The sequence below is a fragment of the Antechinus flavipes genome, chromosome 1 (assembly GCF_016432865.1).
Source record: "Antechinus flavipes isolate AdamAnt ecotype Samford, QLD, Australia chromosome 1, AdamAnt_v2, whole genome shotgun sequence".
Lineage (NCBI taxonomy): Eukaryota > Metazoa > Chordata > Mammalia > Dasyuromorphia > Dasyuridae > Antechinus > Antechinus flavipes.
In genome coordinates this window covers 377,536,904-377,563,789 of record NC_067398.1, presented here as the reverse complement: position 1 = coordinate 377,563,789, position 26,886 = coordinate 377,536,904, and the positions used below count along the sequence as shown (strand labels likewise).

General features: G+C 34.6%; 1 protein-coding gene and 1 pseudogene across 2 annotated transcripts in view; both read left to right on the top strand.

Annotated features, from left to right (window-relative positions):
* Positions 1-26,886, top strand: part of KIAA1328 (KIAA1328 ortholog) — a 527,008-nt gene that overhangs the window by 74,796 nt on the left and 425,326 nt on the right. For both annotated transcript variants that reach the window (XM_051969744.1, XM_051969743.1), the window contains exon 5: positions 3,805-3,920. In XM_051969744.1, coding sequence (XP_051825704.1) covers positions 3,805-3,920 — 116 coding nt within the window. The remainder of the gene's footprint in view (positions 1-3,804; positions 3,921-26,886) is intronic.
* LOC127545949 (transmembrane protein 150A-like) lies at positions 12,245-15,457 on the top strand (annotated as a pseudogene).

The window sequence follows — 26,886 nt, the reverse complement described above, 5'->3', positions numbered from 1 at the left end:
GGCTGGAGGTTGAAGAAAGCAGAGGCAGGAGCAAAGGACAAAGCTGCAAGAACTCTTAGAACCAAGGAGAGAGAGAGAGGCCTCTAAGAAAACTAATCGGGCTATATTGGAGACAATAAAAGATCAGAACTTTTAGCTCCTGGCTGCATTTGGGTGATTATTACTTTTAACTGAAACTAAGGCTGCCTCCAGAAAACCTCCCCAAGAAACCTGCTCTTAGAGAGAACCGTTATATTTTAAAGAAGAAGAACACCACATCTTTCAAATATAGATCTAATACTATTACTGGATCAAAATATTTGCAGTTTTATATTCCTTTGGGCACAGTTCCAGAATGGTTGGACCAGTTCACAAAACTATCAACAGTGCTATCATGTCCCTGTTTTTTCACATCCTTTACAGCATTTTTCTTAGGTTAGTTAATCTGATAAGAGGTGATGCCTCAGAGCTGTTTTAATTTGCATTTCTCTAAAGTCTTTTTTTTTTTTTTTTTTTGGCATAACCATAGATAGTTTTGATTTCTTCAGAACGTTGCTTGTTTACATCTTTTGACCATTTATCAATTGAGGAAATAGCTCTTATTTTTACAAATTTGATTCAGTTCTACATATATTTGGGAAATGCAGTTTTTATCAGATAAACTTAATGTAAAAATTTCCTACTCCCCGCCTCCCACCCCTGGTTTTCTGCTTTAGTGAAAGATTTTTAAAGACGTGGATTCAGACCAATTCCAATAGATACGTGGTAGAGAGAGCCATCTGGACCTAGAGGACTGAATATGGATTACAACATAGTATTTTCACTTTTATTGTTGTTTGCTTGCTTTTTTTTCCTTTCTCATTTTTTTTTTCTTTTTGATGTGATTTTTCTTGTGCAGCATAATAAATGTGGAAATATATATAGAAGAATTGCACATGTTTAATATATATTGGATTACTTGCTGTTAAGGGGAGGGAGTTGGGGAAAGGAGTGAGAAAAATTTGTCACAAGGTTTTACAAAGGTGAATATTGAAAACTATCTTTGCATCTATTTCACAAATAAAAAGCTATTATTTAAAAAAAAAAAAAAAGTTGTGGAAGACCTGGGCATGTTTATAAGTAGCAAGAAAAGAGCAATAGATAGATGAGTTTGAAAGTTAGAGAGGGGAAGGGGTGATTGGATGGTCAAGATATAAGAAAGACTTGGATAAAAGAAAAATGCAGAGAGGTTTGACTTCAATGAGAAGAAGGGTTTTTTAAATAGGAATGTGGAACAAAAGAGGATAGCTTATATGTTGAACTCAAAGGCTTTTGAGATGTTAAATGGGGAGGAGCTCATTTCATGACTGATGTTTTCTATTTCTTCTCTTTTGTTAATAAAACTTGTCAAAATTCTCTTCGATGAGAGAGTGGGAATAGATATTTGAGGGGGGGAAATGTATGGAACAGCAGGTGTAAGGAATTAGAAGCTGCTGAGGTTAAGGGGGTGAAGTCAGACTCTTCATGGCAATCTATGATTAAATTTATTGAGAAGTTTAGCCTCAAAAGGAGGTTAGTGGGAAAGGGGATTACATTATTGAATGGTGGACTAATCCTTAAAGAGATTTAGCATGGTAGAAAATATTAGCTAAGATCTATAGTATATGCAGATTTTTTTCATTGGGGAAAATATAACTTTCTACATCATAACTTGGCTTTCTAATTGGATACAGTAAGGTGGAGTTACCAGAGACCTCTACCTGGGGTGAGACTTTAATCAAAAGTACTCTGAAAGAAAAGGTTTACTTTGTAATGCCAGATAAATTGAGGCAAATTAGAGATTAGGAAATTTTAATATTTTATTTGAAAGAGAGAGATTTACTGGGACCAAATGGATCCATGGTTTGGTACGAGGGCTGAATGTGAGAGTATTGTCTCCAAGAATCCAGCAACAAAGTGAGTTCTCAGTGACATAAATGTGCAGGTGGCTCAGCTACAGGGGTAGACCTAGGCAGAGGCGGAGTCAGAGTGCTGAGAGCAGGAACAGGACTCTCACTCCAGTTCTGAGGGGGTGGAAGGAAGCACAGGACATTCTGATAAATTAGGAGAAGAGAATGGGGAGAGGCACCGAACATTCTGATGATGTCTAAGATAAAAGGTCTTTCTCCTTATCTGGATTATCATGATTAGGAGAGAGAGGTGGTTTTGCAGGATTAGGCAGAACAATTCAGGGAAACTGAGGCAAGACAATTAGGGAAAGGGAAACTGAGTCAGGACAATAAAAGAGAATCGTGGCACAACAACTTAAGAAATAAAGGCCTAAACAAAATCAAAAGGGTCTACTTATAATCCTATCTATGCTCTTTGCTGCTTGCTTCAGAGTAGATAGGTTTGGGGATTATTTACAGAGATTCAGCCTTTTCTGCCTTTTGCAGGAAGAGTAAAAAAAAAAAAATGTAAATAAAAAGTTTAAAAAACAAAAAGGAAGAGGAGGTAATCCCTAGAATGGTCTGTGGAAGAGTAGGACTAACTGAAAAAAGAGTTGAACAAGTGAGGGCTTAGTTGAGATTAGATCAAAATAGATTTAGAGCTGCTGAAGATTTGTGAAGGCATCTAGTACAGTTCTCTTATTTTTGCAATGAAAGAAACTTGAGATAACATAAATATGTAATGGCTCTAATTAGCAATTGTATATGACTTCTCAAGGAACCACACTTTGAGTGAGAACAGAGAATGTGCATGGTAGCGAGTATTCCTTGGTTGAGGTTTGCAAAAGGACAAAGAGATATGAATGAAAATAAGATAAGGGAGCAAAGAATTAGAGTATGGAACACATTTTATAAAGAACATAGATTTTCTGTAGATTTAATTTGCTTTTGCTATCTATTTTAATTATATAACATCTACTTATTTACATAATGAAATTGTTAGTCATATGTAGTAGTAGTTACTAATAATTAAAACTCAGTACTGAATTCTTTTAGCATAGTATCACATTACTATTGTTATTCATGTAATGAAAAATAGGTCAATATTCAGCAAAATGCTGTACCTATTAGGACAGTCTTAGAATTTCCATTTTTGTCCTTATAGAGATTAGTCCTTTTTTTTTTTTAAGCTATTATATATGTGTGTGTGTGTGTGTGTGTGTGTGTGTGTGTGTGTTTCATACATCTTAGTGATTAAGCTGTACCTATTTGCTGGAATTGAATGCAAAGAAGTTTTAGGGTTATATACTAATAGTGAAAAATTACTTTGTAATCTTTATAATTCTTCTTGGACTGAAAATAAATTAATTGCCATCTTTCCTTATGTGAAAATCACAGTCCAATTATTTATATACTGCAGAGAAATGAGGTATTTCAGTGCCAAAAAAAAAAAAAAAGTAAAGTTGCATATACATATTGGGTTTAAACATTTTGAAATTTAATTTTTTTTTTTCACAGCCAGAATTTAAATAAAAATGTGGGGAAAATCTCAATCAGAAAAATATTGATTACACTTTCCTCTTCTAATCCCGGAGAATAAAACATGTGCTTTTCAAATGAAATTTATTTCTCTCCTGGTTGATGATTGGAAACCTTTGTCCTACAATATAGGACTTCATAATTTTGAAATACTTCTGATGATGGAAATCATTATCATATGTATAAAAGGAGGAGAAAATTGCTATATGAAAGTCTAAATTGGAAAAGAAAAAGGGTGATTTCATTGAACATATGTGTCCTCAAAGATTTTACTATGTGGAAATCTACATGATAAACCTAATTTCTGTAAGTCACAGCTATGTTAATGTAATTTATTTCATTCTAACATTTTTTTTGGGGGGGGTTTCATTTCTTTCAGGGTAAGTGAGGAAAAGGAAGTGACTGAAGAACGCCTAAAAGCTGAACAAGAGTCATTTGAGAAGAAGATCAGACAGCTAGAAGAGCAGAATGAGCTTATCATCAGAGAAAGGGAAGATATCCTTTTGAAAAATCCTTTATTTCCTAAAATGTAGGCAGATCCATTCTTTCATGAAGAAACTGTGAACGCCACAGAAATAATTGTTCTGATTTAGGTAGGGAATTAATCGGCATGTGTTGTCATTCTCAGGCAGTCAGAGAGACAACTTGTCTGCATGGGTGGCTGCTTCCTTTGAGCTTGAAATGGCCCTCCAGCTGTTCCACCAAACGCATTGTGCTAGGAAAAATATATTTGTCAATGGAAATTGACAATAAGAAATTCTGGTGTTGAATTGTAGTTTGGGGACCTTATTGAATTCTCTCATGTTGTAATTGAGGTTGAAAGCTTTTTTAAAATTGGTGTTCCATACCTCTGAGAGTTCTGAAAGGCATAGAAAGAAGTTATAAGAATAAAAAGTCCTCTGGACCTTGATGTGTTGAGATATAAGGGATAAATATTCCAAAACAACCTTAATATCCTCACAAAGCTTCTATAAATTGGGGTGGAGGTTAGGGTGGGAGTAAGGAAGTGGAAAGGTAGGCTTTTATAATGGGAACCTCACTTGTAGTGTTTTTTAATCATAGCAGTCTCAGACATGAGGGTTGAAATGGGAATGAAGTGAAATTAGGTCCCTGAATGTTTAGTTTTTTCCTCTAAGTAGCATAGAGATGTAAAGTAATTCCTTTGTCTTCTATATCTTTTAAAAGCCTTAATACTTGATAATTTCATTTCCAGGCATATTTATATTTAGGTATTCTAAAGCCCACCTTCTTAAATTGTGGTTCATAACCCCATATGAAGTCTAGTAACCAGATGTGGGGTTGTCACGTTATGTTTTAGTAAATGTTTGATTTGTATGCCTATTTTATATACCTATATATGCAGGATAATATAAAAATTTCTCAGGGGAAAAAAGGGTCATGAGTGAAAAAAGTTTAAGAAGCCTTACTCTATAGTGCTACTAATATAAGAGGAAAACAGTTATTTTGGGATGTAGAAAACTATTTTGAGAAAGGGAAGACCAACATTTTTATATGTACCTAGTAAAGGCTATGTGATCTTTTTCAGTTTAATGTCTATTTGTTAATTATTTTAGAAAATTTGGTTCTGTCAGCAGATTTCTCCATCAATAGGAATTCTTTTGTCCATGGCTATAGGAACGTGGTAACAAAAGAAGTTGATCAGCCCAAGAAAATTGGGCTTCTCTTTTAGCTTCATTGTGTCAAGCTCCTTTGTATCCATCAAACTAACCATACAGAGTGTGTGGGAACTTCCTCCTCATTCCATTTCCCACTGAGAGGTTTTCACTCCCTCGCATTGCAGGTTCTCTAACAATGTTGTTACTACAGGGTACAGGGTCCTTATAATTAGCTATGTAGGTAACCAAGTTCCTGTTCTTTTGTACTCCAGTTCCTTTCTCTACTTCAGTAATGAATTTAACTACAAAATCATAGCAATGAATTCATGAGAACAAAAGTTCACATCTTCTGGGCCAGGTATAGCTGAGGCCAGTACAGGGACTCATGCTGGAGATTAGAATACAGTGAAGTATTTGTAGACCATAAATTCAGTACAAACAACTTTTATTTCTGAGAAGATTAAAAAGGATATAATTCCTAATTAAATTAAAACTCTTTGTGCTTGGGATGAAGGAGTGTGGGATAGCTGACGATAGTTAGTGGAAAATATCAATCAAACGTATTAATTGTTGGTGTGTACTAAACATAATGTGAGCAAGGGAGGGCCTTTAATAGGATTGACTAGCCCCTATGTCACTGACTGCACAGCTTCTTTGATGTGAAGTAACACTAGCTACCAAATCTTTGGGTTATTTTATTATTTTTTTTCCTAGTAAATTTATTTGTTTTTAATACACATTGCTTTGTGAATCATGTTGAGAAAGAAAAATCAGAGCAAAAGGGAAAAACATAGGAAAGAGAAAAAAAAAACAGAAAAAAGAAGTGAACATAGCATGTGTTGATTTATATTCAGCCTACTTAGTACGTTTTCTGGATGCAGATGACATTTTCTGTACAATGTCTATTGGAATTGCTTTGGATCATTGAACCACTGAGAAGAACCAAATCTTTCATAGTTGATCATCATATGTTCTTGCTGTTATTGTATGCGATATATTCCTGGTTCTGCTTGTTTTGTTCAATTCATGTAAATCTTTCTAGGCCTTTCTAAAATCTGCTTATTCATCATTTTTTATAGAACAATAATACTCCATTGTCTTCATATACCACAGCTTGTTTAGCCATTCTCCAATTGATGGGCATCTACTCATTTTCCAATTCTTTGATACCACAAAAAGAGCTGCTACAAATATTTTTGCACACGTGGGTCCTTTTCCCTCCTTTATGATTTCATTGGGATACAGGATCAATAATGGCACTTTGGGTCAAAGGGTATGTACGGTATTATAGGCCTTTGGGCATAGTTTCAGACTGTTCTCCAGAATGGTTGGATTATTTCACAATACTACCAACAATTCATTAGTGTCCCAGTTTTCCCACATCCCCTCCAATATTTGTCATTTGTCATTACCTTTTCCTGTCATCTTAGCCAATCTGAGATGATATCTCAGAGTTCTCTTAATTTGCATTTCTCTAAAATAATGATTTGGAACATTTTTTCATGTAACTATAGACGGCTTCAATTTTGTCATCTGAAAATTGTCTGTTCATATCCTTTATCATTTGAGGAATGACTTGTATTCTTATAAATTTGACACCATTTTTTATATATTTTAGAAATGAGACCTTTATCAAAAATATTGGCTGTAAAGATTTTTTCCCAGCTTTGAACTTCCCTTTTAATCATGTTTCTGTTGGTTTTGTTTGTGCAAAAACTGTTTAATTTTTTGTAATCAAAGTTGTCCATTTTGCCTTTCATAATGTTCTCTGGTTCTTCTTTGGTCACAAATTCCTCCTTTTCCCAAAGATCTGATAGGTAAATTATCACTTGTTCTCCTGATTTGTTTATGATATCATCGTTTATGTCTAAACCACATACCTATTTTGACCTTATTTTGGTATAGGATATGAGATATAGGTCTATGCTGAGTTTTTGACATAATATTTTTCAGTTTTCCAAATAATTTTTGTCAAATACTGAGTTCTTATTCCAGAAGCTGAAATTTGGGTGTTTATCAAATACTAGATTGCTATAGGCCTTGATTATTATGTCTTGAGTATCTAATCTATTCCATTGATCCATCATTGTATTTCTTAGCCAGTACCAAATGGTTTTGATGACTGCTGCTTTATAATATAGTTTTAGGTTTGGTATTGCTAAGTCACCATCCTTTGTATTTTTTTTCATTGATATGCTTTACCTTTTGTTCTTCCAGATGAATTTTATTCTATAAAATAATGTTTTGGCAGTTTGATTGGTATGGCAGAACAAGTAGATCAATTTAATTGTAATTTTCATTTTATCAACTTGGCCTACTTATAACCAATTGCTATTTTTCCTATTGTTTATATCTGACTTTATTTTTGTGAGAAGTGTTTTGTAATTATATTCATATAGTCATTGGGTGTCTTGCTAGGTAGACCCTCCCCCCCTCTCCCCCCAAGTATTTTATTTTGTCTACAATAATTTGAAATTTTTCTTTTTATCTCTTGCTGATGGGCTTAGAAATGCTAATGATTTGTGTGGATGGGTTATTTTGTTACTCTTCTTTCTGTACCTGGTGACCTGAAAGTCCTAAGACATTGCTTTTTTTTTTTTTTTTTTAATTTCTCTAAAAGGAGTAGTGATCTAGGTTCTAACTATATGTAGGAATGACTGGGAGGAGTGAGTATATTAACTTTTTTTTTTTTTTTTTTTTTTTTTTGCACAGCAATTGGGGTCTACACACAGGGTCACACAGCCAGGAAGTTATAAATGTCTGAGGTCAAATTTGAACTCAGGTCCTTTAAACTCCAGTTTATATTATACTGTGCCATTTAGCTGCCCCTGAATATTAACTTTTTAAACCCAAGGGAAATTCAGATTCTTACCAGATTTCTGAGACCAAAGGTCCCTTTGTATGTAAAGAAAAGAAGAGAAAGTGGAGAGTAGGGACAAAGGGAAAAGTTTTCTGGGATTTTCTCAAAACTCATTTTCTTGTTTAGACTATTTAGTATATAAGCATTTATAAAGCAATATTGTTGAGTTACTGGACTCTGTGTAACTCTTTATGTCTCCATTGGTAGTTTTCTTGGCAGAGATATTGGAGCAATACCATTTCATTCTGCAGCTCATTTTACAGATGTGGAAACTAAGGCAAACAAGATTAAGTAAATTTTACTGAAGATTACACAGCTAATAAGTGCATAAGGCCAAATGTGAATTCAGAAAAAATGAGTCTTCCTGACTCCAGGCCCTGCAATCTATTCATTGAACCATGTAGAACTCCAATGACGGTATACGAGATAGTTGTTACAACATTTAGGTAAAATTCTCGCAATATGCAGTCCAATGGGAGACATGACCCACATGTAAATAATGATAATTTTAAAAAGTGCACAATGCACAAAAGAAATGCAACCAAGTTTTAGATGAGATCCTAAGAAGGTCATCATCATTGAGCATCAAGAAGAGTTGTTAAAAGGTTATTACACCAACCATTCTGGAGAGCAATTTGGAACTATGCCCAAAGGGCTCAAACTGTCTATATACCCTATATACCCTTTGATCCAGTAGTGACTCTATTGGGCTTATATCCCAAAGAGATATTAAAGGAGGAAAAAGGACCCCATGTGCAAAAATGTTTGTGGCAGCCCTTTTTGTAGTGGCAAGAAGCTGGAAACTGAATGGATGCCCATTAGTTGGAGATTGGCTCAATAAGTTATGGAGTATGGATGTTATGGAATATTATTGTTCTGTAAGAAATGACCAGCAGGATGGTTTCAGAGAAGCCTGGAGAGACTTACATGAACTGATGCTAAGTGAAATGAGCAGAACCAGGATCTGATCATTGTACATGGCAACATGTACATGTTCTGTTCTGATGGATGTATTCTTTTCAACAATAAGATCATTCAGACCAGTTTTAATCATCTTGTGATGAAGAGAACTGTCTGCACCCAGAGAGAGGACTTTGTGTGTCCTGAGTGTGAATGACAACATAGCATTTTCACTCTTTTTGTTGTTGTTTGCTTGCATTTTATTTTCTTTCTTGGACCTGATCATTGTACATGGCAACAGGATTGTACAATGATCAGTTCTGATGGATGTGTTCTTTTCAACAATAAGATCATTCAGACCAGTTCTAATCATCTTGTGATGAAGAGAACCATCTGCACTCAGAGAGAGGACTGCGTGTGTCCTGAGTGTGAATGACAACATAGCATTTTCACTCTTTTTGTTGTCTTTCTCACTTTTTTTTTCTTTTTGATCTGATTTTTCTTGTGTAGCAAGATAAGTGTATAAATATATATGCATATATTGGATTTAACATATTTTAAAAACATGCTTAATATAGATTAGATTACTTGCCATCTGAGGATAAGGTGAAGGAAAGGAGGAGAAAAATTGGAACACAAGGTTTTATAATGGCAATGTTGAAAAATTATCCAGCATATGTTTTGAAAATAAGAAGTATTAAATAAAAAAAAAAGGATATTGCAGCAGTCCAGGTATATAGTAATGAGAGCCTGCACTAAAGTGCTGACAGTGGAAATAGAAAAAAAAAAGGATAGATAAAAGAGCTATTGGGAAGATAGAATCAGTGTAAAACATTGATAACAAGAGGTGAGAGAGAAGGGGAAGGAAGAATTAATTTTAAAAAATGGATTTAAAACTTAAAAACAAAATAGAAAAAGAAAGAAAAAGAAAAACACATCTGATAACAGCAGAATATCAGGGAGGATTCAAAATATGTAACTATAAATTTCCATTTCAAGAAAACATCTATAATATTAGAAGAGATTATATTCTTTGTAGATTTTCTTTTGTTCTTCATTGTGCACTCTTTATTATTTTTTTCTCCTTTTCATCCTTCCCCTGTACCCCAGGCAGGTTATAGTTAAGCACAGATATATTTATGTATGTATGTTTATGTGTAGGAGAGAGAGTGTGTGTATGTGTGTGTGTGTGTGTGTGTGTGTGTTACACATATATAACCATATATACACACACACAGTTATATATATCTATACACACTTCTACATATACACATATATACATATGTAAGCATGCATCTAAAACAATCTTAATATGGCAGACATATAATGTAGATTTCTCTCTTTATTGACTCTTTTAAGTTTGACTTTTGTCTGAGATCAGTAATTGCTATCTGTACTTTTTTTATTATAACTTTTTATTTACAAATATATGCATAGGTAATTTTTCAGCATTGACAGTTGCAAATCCTTTTGTTCCAACTTTTCTCCTTCTTCCTGCCACCCCTTCCTCCAGATGGCCAGTTGACCAACTCATGTTAAATATGTTAAGGTATAAATTAAATACAATATATGTATACGGGCCCAAAAAGAGTCAGACTTTGAAATAGTGTACACAATTAGCCTGTGAAGGAAATAAAAATGCAGGCGGACAAAAATAGAGGGATTGGGAATTCTATGTAGTGGTTCATAGTCATCTCCTAGAGTTCTTTCCCTGGGTGTAGCTAGTTCAGTTCATTACTGCTCTATTGGAACTAATTTGGTTCATCTTCATTATTGAAGAGGGCCACGTCCATCAGAATTGTTCATCATATAATATTGTTCTTGAAGTATGTATTGATCTTCTGGTCCTGCTCATTTCACTCAGCATCAGTTCATGTAAGTCTCACCAGTCCTCTCTGTATTCATCCTGCTGGTCATTTCTTACAGAACAATAATATTCCATAATATTCATATACCACAATTTATTCAGCCAGTCTCCAATTGATGGGCATCCACTCAGTTTCCAGTTTCTTATGATGACTTTCGAGCCATAGTTTTCAGACCTTTCATAGTTTCCTAGAACTGAATAACATATTTCAGTCTGACTGGAATACTGAATACTGAGACATATATCTAATCTATCAAAATATCCATTCTTTGATCAACATCTCTCCGTCCTATTTTAACCACAAAGATATAATGAAATTAGTGAAATATTGTGAAAATTTTAGTGAAAAATTATAATGCAATATTTTACACAAATTGTGACATCTAGTCAGCAACTTAAAATTTCTGTCAGAAAAGGAAGTGAACTTAAACTGGCAAGCTTGTTTATTAATACATTTATGTTATCTTTTAATAGTCTTCTTTCTAAGCATTTCCAAATTGTAAGGAATTGAAGAAAAGATGAATTCTCAATGATCACTGTTCCTTTCCTAAATGCTCATGGAACCATCCTTTTAATTTTGTCAGGAATTGGCCTGTAGATAGAGGAATCACTAGCTTATAACTTGAAGAATCTAATGAGCTTTTGTCTTTAACATCTAAAACTTCTGTATGACCTTCTGTATTAAGTAATATTTATATACCTCTTTAAGATTTACAAAATGTTTTCCTTATAACAGTTTTGATGTAAATAGTACAAATATTTCAGTTTTATAGATGAAGACAATGAGGATTAGAAAGACTAAGTGACTGCCCATGCTTATAAAGTTGCTAAGTTTTGGAGCCATCATCATTAAAGGCTCAGGATTTTCAAATTCAGTGCTTTTTACACTATGCTATACTAAACCGTACCATACCATATTATATCATACCATACTATATCATACCATACCATACTGTTATATACCAGTCTATGCTCTACTCTACTGTATTATACTATTGATCAAATTTGGCCTTATTTCAGGTGCTAAGGAATCACTGTGCAGCACAGCTTATTATGACTGTTCTCTTATAAGGGTCAGTGATGGGTTAAAGGTGGTAGTTGTCACCATTTAGCCAGTAAGTGTATTTTTCATGCCCTCACTCTACTTCATGTCATAAATTTCATTATTCTGTTATCATTCAGTCGTTTTCAGTCATGTCTGACTCTGTGACTCCCTTTAGCATTTTCTTGGAAGAGTTATTAGAATGATTTGTCATTTCCTTCTACAGCTAATTTTATAAACAAGGAAACTAAGGTAAACAGGGTTAGCTGACTTTTCTTGGGTGAGTAAGTGTGTGAGGCCAAGTTTAAACTCAGGAAAGTGAGTATTCCTCACTCTAGACCTTGCACTTTATCTACTGTGCTATCTGACTGCTCAGACTTCAGTCTTAGTGTGTGTGTGGGAACCCCATAAAGTATTGATAGTGAAGACTCAGACCTCTTTAGTACTAAGAAATCCTCTACCTATCTATTAACTCTGGATAGTTAAAGCTGCCTACAAATAAATTGCAGACCATCACCAAGCACCTTATGCCTTATGAGGTGTATCCATGAGGTTCTACAGTTTGACCTTAGGCTGTGGGAATGGGAAGAGAAGGTGAGGTTGAGGATCAGATTCTTCCAGCATAGTATATATGAAAGTGTAGAAAATATTGTAGTAGACTCAGGAAGCATGGGAAGGTACAGATAAAGACTGATGTAAAACCTTATGTCCTAAGCGAGAATCTCTTGACGAGATTGCAGACACAGACTTTACCCTGATTTGTGTTAAATTTCTTGTATATCAAACTTCGGCTTTTCTTTGTTACCTCCATGCTAGCATGCCTATTGCCCTCCTTAATGATGACCTGGGATTTGATTCTGGGTGCTTTTCCCCTTTTATTTCTTTGTGTAAACTTTTTTATATTTTGTTAGTGACTGAAGATCCTTTGGATCCTCCAAACTTGGGTCCTTTCGACTTCTAGTCCTTATCTGGTAAAGATTGTAGTTCTAGGGTATTTGCTGACCTACTTCAGGATTAAGAACTTTTTTTTAAAATGTCAATGAAGATTAGAGTAGGGCTCCATGGCAGAGCTCCATTATGCTCATACAACTTCCCTCTTCTTTTTCAGAAATCAGTTTGACTTATATTTTTATAGTTTCCTCTCTGAGTTTTGGTCTGCCTGTATTTACTAATTGAACTAGGAAGTTTAGGAAATTTTTAATCTTACAATCTGAGACTGATTGCATTGGAGATTATGGTAAAAATCTGTCATATATAAGGAAAAAATGAAATATTTTTTATGATTTTTGTCCTGTCTGTAAGAGAAATAATCATTTTAAGAATCTATGATTTTGTACTTCACTTTGCAAACTCTGTCCAACTTAGTGATTGTTCTTGGGTTGCTGTGCTTTGAACTCTGATCTACCTGGCTTCTAGCTCAATACTCTACCTCAATCCTTGGAACATTGCAGAACCTCCAAACTGAGATTCATAAACACTCAGAATTTGTCCAAACTAATCATACAGAAAACCATATGGATTAAGAATTCCTTTTTCCTAAACTTTTCGATGAATAGCTCATAGAGCTCTGGTTCCTCCTAAAGATATCTTATATAAGAACTGCAGATAGAGAGTGATTTGAGCCCAGAATTGAATAAGAAGAATCATCTGATGAACTAGATTGACTTTGGAAATAGGACATTTAATTATCCCAAGCTTCTCTTTAAAGAGTCATCTTTTTAATTTTTTTTTCATAATTATAACTTTTTATTGACAGAGCCCATGCCTGGGTAATTTTTTACAACATTATCCCTTGCACTTACTTCTGTTCTGATTTTTCCCCTCTCTCGCTCCACCCCCCGCTCTCTTAGATGGCAAGCAGTCCTATATATGTTAAATATGTCACAATATATCCTAGATACAATATATGTGTGCAGAACCAAACAGTTCTCTTGTTGCACAGGAAGAATTGGATTCAGAAGGTAAAAATAACCCGGGAAGAAAAACAAAAATGCAAACACTTTACATTCATTTATTTCCCAGTATTCTTTCTTTGGGTGTAGCTGCTTCTGTCCATCATTGATCAATTGAAACTGAGTTAGATCTCTTTGTCGAAGAAATCCACTTCCATCAGAACACATTCTCATACGGTATTGTTGTTCACGTATATAATGATCTCCTGGTTCTGCTCATTTCATTTAGCATCAGTTCTTTCCAAGTCTCTCTGTATTCATCCTGCTGGTCATTTCTTACAGTACAATAATATTCCATAACATTCATATATCACAATTTACCCAACCATTTTCCAGTTGATGGGCATCCATTCATTTTCCAGTTTCTAGCTGCTACAAACAGGGCTGCCCCAAACATTTTGGCATATACAGGTCCCTTTTCCTTCTTTAGTATCTCTTTGGGGTATAAGCCCAGTAGTAGCACTTCTGGATCAAAGGGTATGCATAGTTTGATAACTTTTTGAGCATAGTTCCAAACTGAAGAGCCATCTTTTTTAAAGAAAAATATTCTTCTGGTGATGCCATAGTTCTTGAAGAATGAAACTTGAGGCTCACCTGTGTGTGTCATGGATAGATGAAAACATTATGCTGAAAAAGCTCTCTGCAGTTTTTCATTAGGAATATTAATGCAGGGATGGAGGTTGAGAGCCGGCTGATTCTTGTGATTGAAGGGTCCTGAAGTAGCTGGGCCTCGGGGTCATCCTCCCTGTCAGCCTCTCAGCTTTCTCCCTCACTGGCATATGGATTGTGTATACCATGGCAGTAATGCATCAGCATGTGCATTCCGTGGAGAACTATGGCCTTAGTCTTTCTTTTCCACCATGGCCAGAGTCACCAGTTCTGGGCTTAGCACCACTGCTCCCATCCCAGGCTGCTTCAATGCTGGTTGCCTGATGGTTGTTGGCAACTTCTAAGTGAAGTCTTTATACTATATCAGGGCAGGAGTCACCTTCCCAGAGGACCTCCTCTTTGTCCCTGCTATGCTCTCTGCTACTGTGATGCTGCTGCTCTCCATGATTTTACCATGGCTCACTTCTGTGCTGTACTTACCGTTATTGCTTTTGTGGCCATGTTTCTCTGTGGTATCTTCTTCATCCAGGAACACTCGCAGCTCCAACACACGGCTACCCTGTCCAATGGGGTTTTCATCATTGACATCTTCATTTTCCATGGCATCTTCACCTATGAGTTTGGGTTGGTGTCCATAGACCCACTAGAAGCTGCCTTCCAACTATCCCCCAGCCAAGCCTGCAAGTCTCCAGAGAGCAGTAGCACTCTACTTAACCTGAACTGCATACCTGAGAGTATTGCCATGATACAAGCAGGAAAGGAGGTCAGGGGAGGTAAGTAAGGCCTTGAGTTTTCTTTTGTACCAAAAAGATTTTTTTTTTAAAGAAAAAATATTGCTGATAGGGCACATCCTCCCTTTGGGGGAGGACCCATGCTGTCCTCAATTTGACACCTGTGCCATGAAGAGAACAACCTTTGCTGGCAGCTCAATTCCAGCATATTGCTGTTAAGTCTCTGTTGTATTTTTTTTTTTTTTTTTAACATTTTCCCCATTTATTCACCAATCCAGCCCTTAAAATGCCTTCTGCTTCCCACTGGTTCTGAGGACAGGCCACAGGAGTCTTTTTGCAGGAATTTCGGGGATGGGGGTTGGGACATAGCAAAGGAACTAGTCAGCTTTACCCTTGCCCCCTCAGCTTCTATATTGCTCAGATTCCCCTTTGCTCATCCTTATTCCCTTAGAGTAAATAACCCATCATCCTCACATGGATATTTTAGTACTTTTTTATATCTATTAAAAATCTAACTCTTAAAAAAAAGGATTATTATTGCAATGAAGTTAAAGGATAACTGATGAAAAGCCAATGAATGCCACAAGAATTCGAGCAAGATATTAGCATTGAATGGCCCTTTTATGGAAATTTTTTTGGAGAATATGGACAAGAACTTTGTAGAACAAGTAGACATTGATGGACTGGGTTGCAGTCTTTACCATTAGAGTTGGAAGATTGATGAATTAAGTCTGAATCTGCATGTTATACAGGGAATCTCAAATCATAGAAATTTAAGGATTTCCTAACTAAGGGGAGGTAAGTAGTAAGTTAAATCATTTAGAGTGGTAAGATAAAAATAGAATTTTGTTGGGTTTTTTAAAGTTTATAACACTTGGGACAGCTAGGTGGTGCAATGGACAGAGCTCCAGCCCTGAAATCAGGAGGACCTGAGTTCAAATCTAGTCTCCAGACACTTAACACTTGCTAGCTGTGTGACCCTGGGTGAGTCACTTAACCCCAATTGCCTCAGGGGGGAAAAGTTTATAACACTTGGTTTTTAAAACTTAAAAAGTTATTATTTTTAATATTAATCTTTAATTACACATTTTTATTCCCCTTCCCCAACTTAACATTTTTAGTCCAAAAAAAAAAAAAGTAAAATGAGGTAGTTCTGTAAAAGTACTCAGAACCATGTAATGAACTTAACAACATAATAATAATAACAGTAAATAATAAGCAATTACATAGTACTTATTATGTGCTACATGGTGTACTAAGGGCTTTATAATTATTATCTCATTTCATCCTCACAACATTATTAACCCCATTTACAGGTGAGGAAAGTGAGGCAGATAGAGGTTGAGTGATCGGTCTAGATTCACATGGCTAGCAAGTGGATGAATACAGATTAAAACTCAAGTCTTCCTGACCTTAGGCCTATCAACTCTATCCCCTGTGCTACATAGCTGCCTAATATATGCATTATTAGACACCTATGTGGTTCTCTCACTTCGTCAGTAAATGAGAAGGAAGTGCATACTTCATTTCTTCTTTGGGATCAAGTTTGTTCAATATAATTTCATAATGCTTGGTTTCCTTTTTTCTTATACTTTATATTTATCATTGCTTAAACTGTTTTTCCAGGTTCTGTTTATTTGGCTTTAGTTTATATGAATCTGTCTGTGCTTCTTTGCATTTCACATTCATAGTTTTTAAAGACACAGATATTTCATTACTTGGATCTATCATAATTTGTTTAGCTGTTGCAGAAGTTGTTGGGGTTTGTCTGTTTTCAGTTCTTTGTTATCACAAAAAGTGTTAATTTATGTGTATGTAAAGGTCACCTACTTCCTTCTCTTCCCTTTTAAACCAGTGCAGTTTCTTAATCTAAGAATATAGGACTTTTTTTGAAGTATAGTTTAAAATATTTTTTCTAGAAACATGATTATGTTAAAAAAAAGAAACATATCTTATTCTGCATTCTTTTAAGTCCTTCACTATTCTTTCAGGAGGTAAATAGCATGTTTTATAATTAGATCACTTAAAATTTGATTAGTTGTTATATTGATCAGAGTCCCTAATTCCTTTATAATTGTTTGTCTTGATGATAAATAGGTGTGTAACATATTCCTGTTTCTAATCACTTTACTTTTTATCAGTTCATGTAAGTCTTCCCAGTTTTCTTTGAAACTACTTCTTTATCATTTTTGTAGCATCTTAATAATACATTATATTTATATGATTTAACTTGTTCAGCTATTCCCCAACTGATTGAGAATCATCCTAGATTCAATTTTTTTTTAGGATGCAGACCTAGTTGTGTTATCTTTAGGTCAAAGGATATGCATGGTTTTATAAGCCTTTGGGTGTAGTTTCAAATTGTTCTTCAAAATGGTTTGATCAATTTCAAACTTTATCAGTAATGCATTAGTGTCTCATTTTTCCCATATCCAACATTTGTCATTTAACTTTTCTATCTTATTAGCCAATCTAATGGTGTGAAATACCTCAGAATTGTTTTGATTTCTCAAAAAAGTAGTGATTAAGAGCATTTTTTATGTGACCATACATAGTTTTGATTACCTTATTTGAAAACTGACTGTTGATATTTTTTCATCATTTATCAATTGGGAAATCTCTTATTTCTATAAATTTGACTCAGTTTTATATAGTTTGAGAGATGAGGCCTTTATCACATAAACTTGCTTCAAAATTTTTTAAAGTTATTAATTGCTAACTGTATTTTCTGCCATTCTATTCCCTTCCTACCTGTTTTTCTGTTTTGTTTTTCCTTTCACAAGGAAAGTCTCTTCTCAAGTGTTTTGTTTCTGTGGCCTTCCTGAATCTACATTCCCTTCTATAAGCACTCTCCCCACTTTTATTTAGGATAAGCTATATTTCTATACCCAGCTGAGTGTGTATATTGTTCCCTGTTTGACCTGATTTCAATTAAAATAAGGTTCAAGTGCCTGTTCTCCACAACTTTTCCTTATCTTTCCCTCCCTTTTAGCAGTGTAAAAGCTGCTGCTTTCTATGTGAAATAATTTACCCCATTCTATCTTTCCCTTTCTCCCAACCCTTAATTTTATTTTTTTTAGATATCATCCAATCATATTCAATTCACACCTGTGTCCTCTATGCTATACTCTTTCTAACAGCTGCCCTAATTAATAATGAGAAAGTTCTTATGAGTTACAAGTGTCATCTTCCCATGTAGGATTATAAACAGTTCAACTTTATCAAATTTCTTATGATTTCATTTTCCTGTTTGCTTTTTTATGCTTCTTCTGAGTCTTGTAAATTTTTATTCAGCTCTGATTTTTCAACAGGAATGCTTGAAACTCTTCAATGAATATCCATTTTTCCCTCTGATGGATTATTTTTAGTTTTGCTGGGAAGGTACTTCTTGCTTGTTATCCTAGCTCCTTTGCCCTCTGGAATATTGTTCCTAGCTCTCTGATCTTTTAATGTAGAAGCTCTTCAATCTTCTGTTATTCTGTTTGTGGCCATTGTTTCTTTTGTCTGTTTAAAATATTTTCTCCTTTACCTGACACCTCTGCAATTTGGGTATAATATTCTTGGGAATTTTTTTGGGAGATCTCTTTAAGAAGGTGATCAGTTTCTATTTTATTCTCTGGTTTTAGACTATCAAGGTGTTTTTCTTTGATAATTTCTTGAAAGATCATTTGTAGGCTCTTTTTTTGATCATGGCTTTCATGAAGTCCAATATTTTAAAATTATCTTTCTTTGATCTGTTTTCTAGGCCATGTTTTTCTGATGCATTCACATTGTCGTTTACTTTTTAATTCTTTTAGTTTCATTTTATTGTTTCTTAATGTCTTATAGAGTAATTACCCTCTTATTTGCTCAATTCTAATTTTTATGGAATTATTTTTTAAATTTCTTTCCCATTTAGCCAATCCTACTTTTCAACACATTCTTCTTGTTGGATTTTTGACCTTTTTATCATTTGGCACGCAGACTTTCTCTGCACAAGTTAGATCTAACTCCTGTGTTCATACACCTCTCTGTTTGTCTCCTTATGAAGACCTGGGCTGGAAAAATGTCTCACTATGACTTTTTCTTGTATTTCCCTATCAAGTCTCATATGTTGTCTACATCTCAAAGGAACATTTTTTTCTTTTTAAGAGGGGATAAGGGAATCTTATTATACTATGTCTTGCTATTTAGTCATTATGGCTTTGCCTCCCTGTTGATTTTATCTAATTTTTTTAGTCAGTACCATATATTTTGATGGTTACTCCTTTATAGTTAAATATGATGTCCAGATATTCTGTTTCTCAAAAATTTCTCCTTTATTCATTATTTCTCTTGAGATTCCAGGATTTTTGTTTCTTCAAGTGAATTTTGCTATCATTCTATTCACCATTGTAAATTATTCACTTAGTGGGTATGATTGGTACTTCAAAGAATTTGCAAATCACTTGAGACAACATGTCTGCCCTCAAGGAGTTGGCAGTCTAATGGAGGAAGAGAGTAAGTAAACAATTATGGATAGATGTGTAAAGTATATAAAAAAGAGTAATTTATAAGAACATTGGAAATCTAGCATGTGTCAGTGGTATAAGTTCCAGACAGAGTAGTTTATATTTGATCTTAGAGTTAATAGGGAGCCACTGAATAGTACTGAGTCATTTAGTGACATGGTAAAGCACATAGTGACATGTGCTTTAGGAAAATCACTTTGGTGGTCATATGGAGAATGCATCGGAGTATGGAAAGATTTGAGGCAGGAAGACAAATTATCCTTTAATGTTTAGGAACCTCTTTTTAGAGAAGCATTATTTCCCAGCCTGCCCATCTGGATTTATAAACAAATCTTTGCCTGAATGTTCCATGGTACAAGGAAAACAGTATTTGTGATGTCTAGCAGCATTGTATACTAATATAGCAAAATGTGCTGCTATAAGCCTTATCAGAATGCTGATTTTCATGTTATGGATTTACATTGATTTTTGAAGTCTTACAAATTGAATTATCCAGAGATAGCAATTTCTTTGTACTTGGAGGAACAGCTTATTGTATTTAAGATATTCCAGACAATAGTTGTTTTACTAATCTAATAATTATCCTCTTATACTTTCTAAATTGTGACTGCTTGAGGCCATTTCACTTTCTGTATGGTTGTATATAATTTTGTAAAGTTCTGTTACTTTTATTGTATAATGTTATAGAAATGTCATGCCAACTAGGAATAATTGACTAAAGTTCCCTTACTATTTACATTATATATAGATAGGTAGCTTAGGATAGATATATAATACATTTATAAATCATCAGCATTTCTATATAATAGCAATAAAACCCAGCAGGAAGACAGAAGAGAAATGTTATTTAAAATTAATGTGTAATGTACAAAATACTTGGAATTGTCCCTCTGGAGTTAAGAAGTATGTAAATATAATTGTAAACAACTATTTACAAAAACAAAATTAGACTTAAATTATGGGGAAAATATTCACTGCTTATGGTTAGGCTTTCAGGCTTTTTTCTTGGGAATTTATAAGAGTTGACTTTCCCCATTTCTCTATTTCTCTCTTCATTTGACTCAGGCACATCACACACTCCCTTCTATTCTCTCTCTTCCTTCCCCCTTTTCCCCCAATTGTTCCAACTCCCCATCTTTGCCCTCTATCCCTTATCCTCCTCCCCACTCTTGTGGGGAGTCTTGTGATTTATATTTTATAATGTAACCCCAAAATTGGTTTAATCTGTGGATAAGGTTTCACTGGGCTCTTTACAGAGTGTCTTAATCCTTCTTTATTACTGTTATTTCTACTTGACTTTTGTCTTCACCCCACTCTCCTTCTGTACATTTAGAAAGAAATGACTTATTAGTGTCTCTGTTGTTACTTTGACTGTTGCATTTATTTGCTCTTCCTGCATTTCTGTTATTTGGTGTTTAAAAAGCAAATAATGTCTTCAGTTCTGATTTTTTCCCCTATGAAGACTTCAAATGCCTCTTTCTTAATGAGTGTCTATATTTTTTTCATTTATGACTAAACTCAGATTTGCAGTGTAGGTCATCTTCATCTTAAACCCCATTGTACTTTGTTACAGATTATCCGTTCACTTTTGCTTTTTCTGGTGGGTGCTGGATATAGTCTTTTGTTATTTGAATTTCCTTTCCTTGGTACTTGAAGGAGAGGATGATGGACTATGGGAGTTAGATTGATATAAGCCTCAAAATTTACTATTCCATTAATTAGTTCATGTTGTGAAAATCAATTCAGTTCTAAATCTAAATCAATAATAAAGCTAAAAGGGGAACACCAAACTAAGAATCCATAGTTCTCTTGAAACTTCAGAGAACTTAAGTCTTTGCCTTAAATCTATATTTGTCATAAAGGATTGTCTGAATTTGTAGCTTTCTCAACATTTTCTATTCAAGATTCCAATTTCTTTAGGAGGATTAGTTGCTATTGAGGGTTCAATCCTATTCATAAAAACATGTAAAGGAGTATAGAGTAACTAACTCTTCAGGTGCAATGTTTAGACAGATGAATTTATTTAATTACTTCAATTACATAAAAGATTTGGGAGGATACTTATATATTTAGTTACAGAACAATACATATAAAATAAGTTGTTTATACATGTTTGTACAACAGGACACACAGCACAAACATGTCATTTCTACATTAGTAATAAATTTGAATAAAATTGACTTTTTCGTTGATGTAACACAAAATATTCCATAAGTTACATCCTCTAAGAAACCTGATAGTAGTATAATTTTCTTCTCCAAACCACACTGGGAATGCTTCTTATTTAGTTTCAATATTCAATAGAATAACAACTAGATTCCACTGATAGTTGTATACAATCAGTCAGTAGTAACAATTCTACCTCATAACATTCTTGATCAAAGGAACACAACGGGAAACTGAGCCAAAAGGATCCACTTTAAGATTCAGCCAAAGGTTAGCCTCTCAGCTTTTGCTTAGATACTTATAACTTATAATGATGCTTATTTGAGTGGTCTAGATTCCTGGTGGTCTAGAGGTTAGTGGTTTTAAGAGAGTTCTTAAGAATCCCCTTTAAATCGGTCGCAGGTTTTAGGAGTGAAATAATTTACTCATTCCCAAAATATTAGTTGCAAAATGAAACTTTATTGTTAGATAGAAATCAGTTTATCAAGAGACTGACTTCTATAGTGGCAGATCTATGGAAAAAGGAGTTTTGCACTGAGAATGCAGTTCTTAGGGGCCAGAAGGTCCTGGCAATAAAGGGAGCTGCCAAGGTATATCTGCAAAAGACCTTCGTTGATGGAAGCTATTATATTGGATGTCTTGGGGGAGACTGGGACAGCTGGAGCAGGTCAGAACCAGTGGGGCTGGACAGCCTAAACAACTCAGATCCAGTGGTGCTGGGACAGCCCAGATCTCCTGTTGGAATTAACAACATTTCAAAGACATGCTTTTGACCAGGATTTGTAATTGAATCAAAGACTTTGGCATCCTGGAAAGATAACCTATCTAGGGAGGGTATTCCTCAGCCCAGAGGGCTGAGAATCTGAAAGGCATTGCAGATCAAAAGGAAATACAGTTTCTTAAAGGGACCACAACCTGCTTCAATAATACTTAAGGATCACATCCCTCTGAGAAATTTGTGACATTTCTCTGGAATGATGGATTATTGACATAATGATCCATCAGACAATCATGCTGAATTCAAAACATTATTAGTAACAATCCCAAGAGATTATGTTTCATATAGCAAGTTTCACTAATCAGAGTTGAGGACTAGATAGAGTTATTTTTATTCTAATAGAATGGCAATAAACAAAACTATAACAGGACTCAAACAAATAAACAATTTGACATCTTTCACTTGTTTTTTCTTTTCTTCTTATGTTTAAACTCATCCTGATGTAAAGGTCATCATTTCTATATACTAAACAAACTTGCAAACCCTCAGTGAATCCATTTTCTTACTTTTTTTTTTTTGGGGTGGGGGGTGGGGGGAGGGTGGTGGTGGAGAGGAAGTGTATTATTCAACTAGCTCTTTTCCTAGGGCTGATGACCTTGCCCAGAAGATAGCAAGCTTTTAAATTAAAGGGAATCTACAGGGACTCCTAGAGAAGGGTCTGAGCTAGTACTCTTGCCTGCTTACCGCATCCATCCTTAGAGCTATTGTGGTCTGTGCTCTTTGACACCTTCCCATACATAGAAGTGAACTGCTCTGAATAAGCATTCACTTCTTTTCTGTCACCAATTTTAGGTTTTAACATTATGACAATAACTTCAAATAACTTAGTTAACAATCTTATACTTTTCATAAATGATAGCAAAATTGTCTTAGCTGTAGTTTCCCTTAGCTACAAGCAAAGGTGTAAATATTCAGTTCCCTAAATTGCAATAACATACCATTACAAAACAGGGTTATTAACAAGACTAATAAATACTGTAACAGGTTTTAAAGAGGCTTTCCATATTCATTTAGTTTAGTTCATACTTTAAAAACATTCAGGTTACTAGATGACAAGCCAAATCTGGGTTCTGCAATCTCGATCAGAACTCATTACTTAGCAGTTAATATTTACTGAATCTCAGTACTACAGTAGTAGACTCAGTTGGTAAAATTTTCTTCTAAAGTATTATAGTTCTGAGAGTTCTCATAGGAGGAGTTAGACTTCCCCTTAAATAGGCTCCCTTAAATAAATTTCTCTTTTCAGAAGTTTTTAAACTTTCAAATCCTCTGTCCACACCATCAGTACAAATTGATAACGATTTTCTTTCTGCTTATGTTAATCTTTTTTTTTTCCCTATTTATATACATATCCCTTTAGTGGATTTTGTTTAAAGCCTCTTTTAAATTGTGTCCTTTTTTTTTTTTTTTCTTATTCTGATTCCCACACTTCTACCTTCTACTTGCTTTTACAAAACATATATACAATAATCTTCACTGCCCTGAGTATATTTTCTTTCTCTCTTCCATCTACCCCATTTCTTTTGCAGTCAGGGAAGGATGAGAGGAAAAGAAAGAGACTTATTTTTCCTTTACTGCTCTAAAACAATAAAATTATTGTCAGTTTTTTTAAAAGACCTTTTAAATATTTTATAAGATTTAATTCTTATTTTTCCTTAAAATAAATTCTACAAGGCAGTACCTCAAAACTTAATACAATATTTCAGAAGGGGATGCATTCCTGGAAGTATCCCAAAGTCTCAGGAGTTCTTTTCTGCAGTCTTAAAATGACTAATTACCAGATCCCTCAATGATTAATTTCAAAACCTCCAGAATCTGCTAAGACATTTTTAGTATTCTATTACTTTAATTATGTAACTTTATTTCTGTAGCCTCAGATTGCCCAATGGTGGGACCGTAGGAGGGAAAAAAGTATTTTGGGCTTTTCTTCTTTTCTTATAACCTAATGTCCCATGGAAAGTCTAAAGTGGGAATTAGTAATCTTAAAAAAAATTTCCCAATGTTCTAATTAAAGTCGTTAGAAGATTTTCTCTTTGGTTGCATTTTAAATCTTTCAAGGTAACAGAATCTAGATCTTTGACAGAAGCCCTGAAGAAAGTGGAGTAGATGGAAGATTTCTAAGGGGTATGCTTCTATAATCACTCAGTTGACTTACTACAGTGTCCCAGGGAGGGAGACAACTAAATCTCAAGTTTTCCCAGATGAGGTGTCCCTTGTCAAGAAGGAAGTATACAATAGTCCTGACAGGTGGGAGCAATGATCTCCTAGGTGCTTGATGGTTCAACTCAACTCCAGAGTTCTCTGGGAGAAGATGTAAGTCATCAGAGTGATCTTCATATGGGACACCAGAAATGAAGAAGTACAAATCATGAAGGTGTGGAGTTGTCCCAAAGAATTCAAAAGTTCAGGCTATTTCCAGGTAAAGGGGCAAAACTTTATTGAAATGCTTAAAAACTCTCCTAAGTTCCCTAGAGAAACTAGCAGCTTTCAAGGGGAGAGGCAGGACCTTTTATGGGAAAGAAGCTAGAGCAAGGTGTGCTAACTGTGCTAATTGTGTGGTCAGCAGGTAGAACTGGTTGTCGTGTTCTTGTACAAGATAACTTCAGGGGCTGGAGTCTACAACTCAACCTCCAGGTTGTATAAAGTTGTTGTCAGTACAGGACAACTCTGAACAAAATAATCACATAGGATTATTTTGTTCCTCACTGAGGCCCATTCAGATAATTGAGTTGCTTCCAGGGACACGGTCTTTTGCTGGACCCAATTCATCCTGTCAAACTCAGGGTAGAAATTGGCTCCTTTTAAAAAATATTCATTGGGATCCTGATGTCCTCAGGGGTCCTCAAACTTTTAAAATAGGGGGCCAGTTCATTGTCCCTCAGACTGTTGGAGAGCCGGACTATAGTAAAAACAAAAACTTTGTTTTGTGGGCCTTTAAATAAAGAAACTTCATAGCCCTGGGTGAGGAGGATAAATGTCCTCAGCCTCGGCATCTGGCCCAAGGGCTGTAATTTGAGGACCCCTGTCCTAGATCATGGGGACAACTGAAGTTGCTTTATCTCTTGGACATAAATTTCTTCTTCTTCTTTCTTTTTCTTTTCCCAGTTACATTCAAAACAGTTTTTTTACATTTGTTTGTAACATTTTTGAGTTCTAGGTTCTCTCCCTAATCCCAACCCACAATTAAGAAATCATATATAAAGTGTTGAGACTTTGTAGAGATAAAAGAAAATGTCTAGTCTTTCATCTTATCAAATGTGTCCTCTGAAAGTCATTATAATGAGCTTAGATGTTTGTTTTAGAAATTATAATAAACTTCATATATATACTTGGTTGAATAGGATTAAGGAAAGGGATAACTGTGACAAGGAAAATTACCAATAAAATATTCTCCTTTTCTTGATTTTCATTTCTCTTCCTGAAGACACAAAACTATTAATTCCTTCCTAGTAAAATTTGTTTTTGATGCTGGGATTAAATATTCAGTTTAAAAACAAAAAGCAAAAACCCTCAATATTCATTTATGTTTTGGGCCATAAAAACTTGATATCAAGTAAATATTGCACATTTAAATAAATTCTTTAAAATATACAGAGAGCAATTACATGGATAAACTAAATGTTCAAGAATTTCAGCTTTAACACTGTAAAAAACACATTACAACCATAATAAAATCTTATTTTGGGGAGTGAAAGCCAATGACTAGCCTGAATAATATAATATTATTTAAAAAAACAATTTTATTAACTTTGAAATAACTGGAACTAAACAAATCAAGCCTTTAATGAATGTATCAAATTGATCTGTAATTAACATATCAAATCTCTAGCTAGCCAACCTCTACATATTCTAATTTACATTATCAGAATTTAAATTATACTTATAAAGTGTTTTGAAAACTTATTTGTTCTCTTAAGTATTCAACAATCCTCTCTTTTAATCTTGTTTGTGCTATTTGTTTTGCCAACTGTCTTTTTAAAACAGTCTCAGATATTTTAAAACCAAAATTGTTCCATTTAACCTTTTAAAATGGTTTAGCTTTTTTTAAACGATAATTATTTTAAATATATTCCAAGACCAAAATTTCTCCCCAAGTCGTTGGAGGTATTGTTCTTCTCTTTACTATCTCATTCTCTGTAAAGAGTAGGTTCAATTTAGATCAGTTCCTACTTTGCGTCAATTCCACAAAGTTATAGCTTAAAGGAGCTGTTGTTCTTTCAGTTATGATCAATTCTTTGTGATCCCATTTACTGTTTTCTTGGCATAGATATTGGAATTATTTTTCCATTTCCTTCTCCAGTTCATTTTGCAGAACAGGAAACTAAGGCAAAGAGGGTTAAGTGACTTGTCCAGAGTCAAGCAGCTAGGAAGTGTCTAAGGCAGTATTTGAATTCAGGAGTGAGTTTTCCTGACTAAAGACCCAGTACTAGATGCACTGTAACACCTAGAT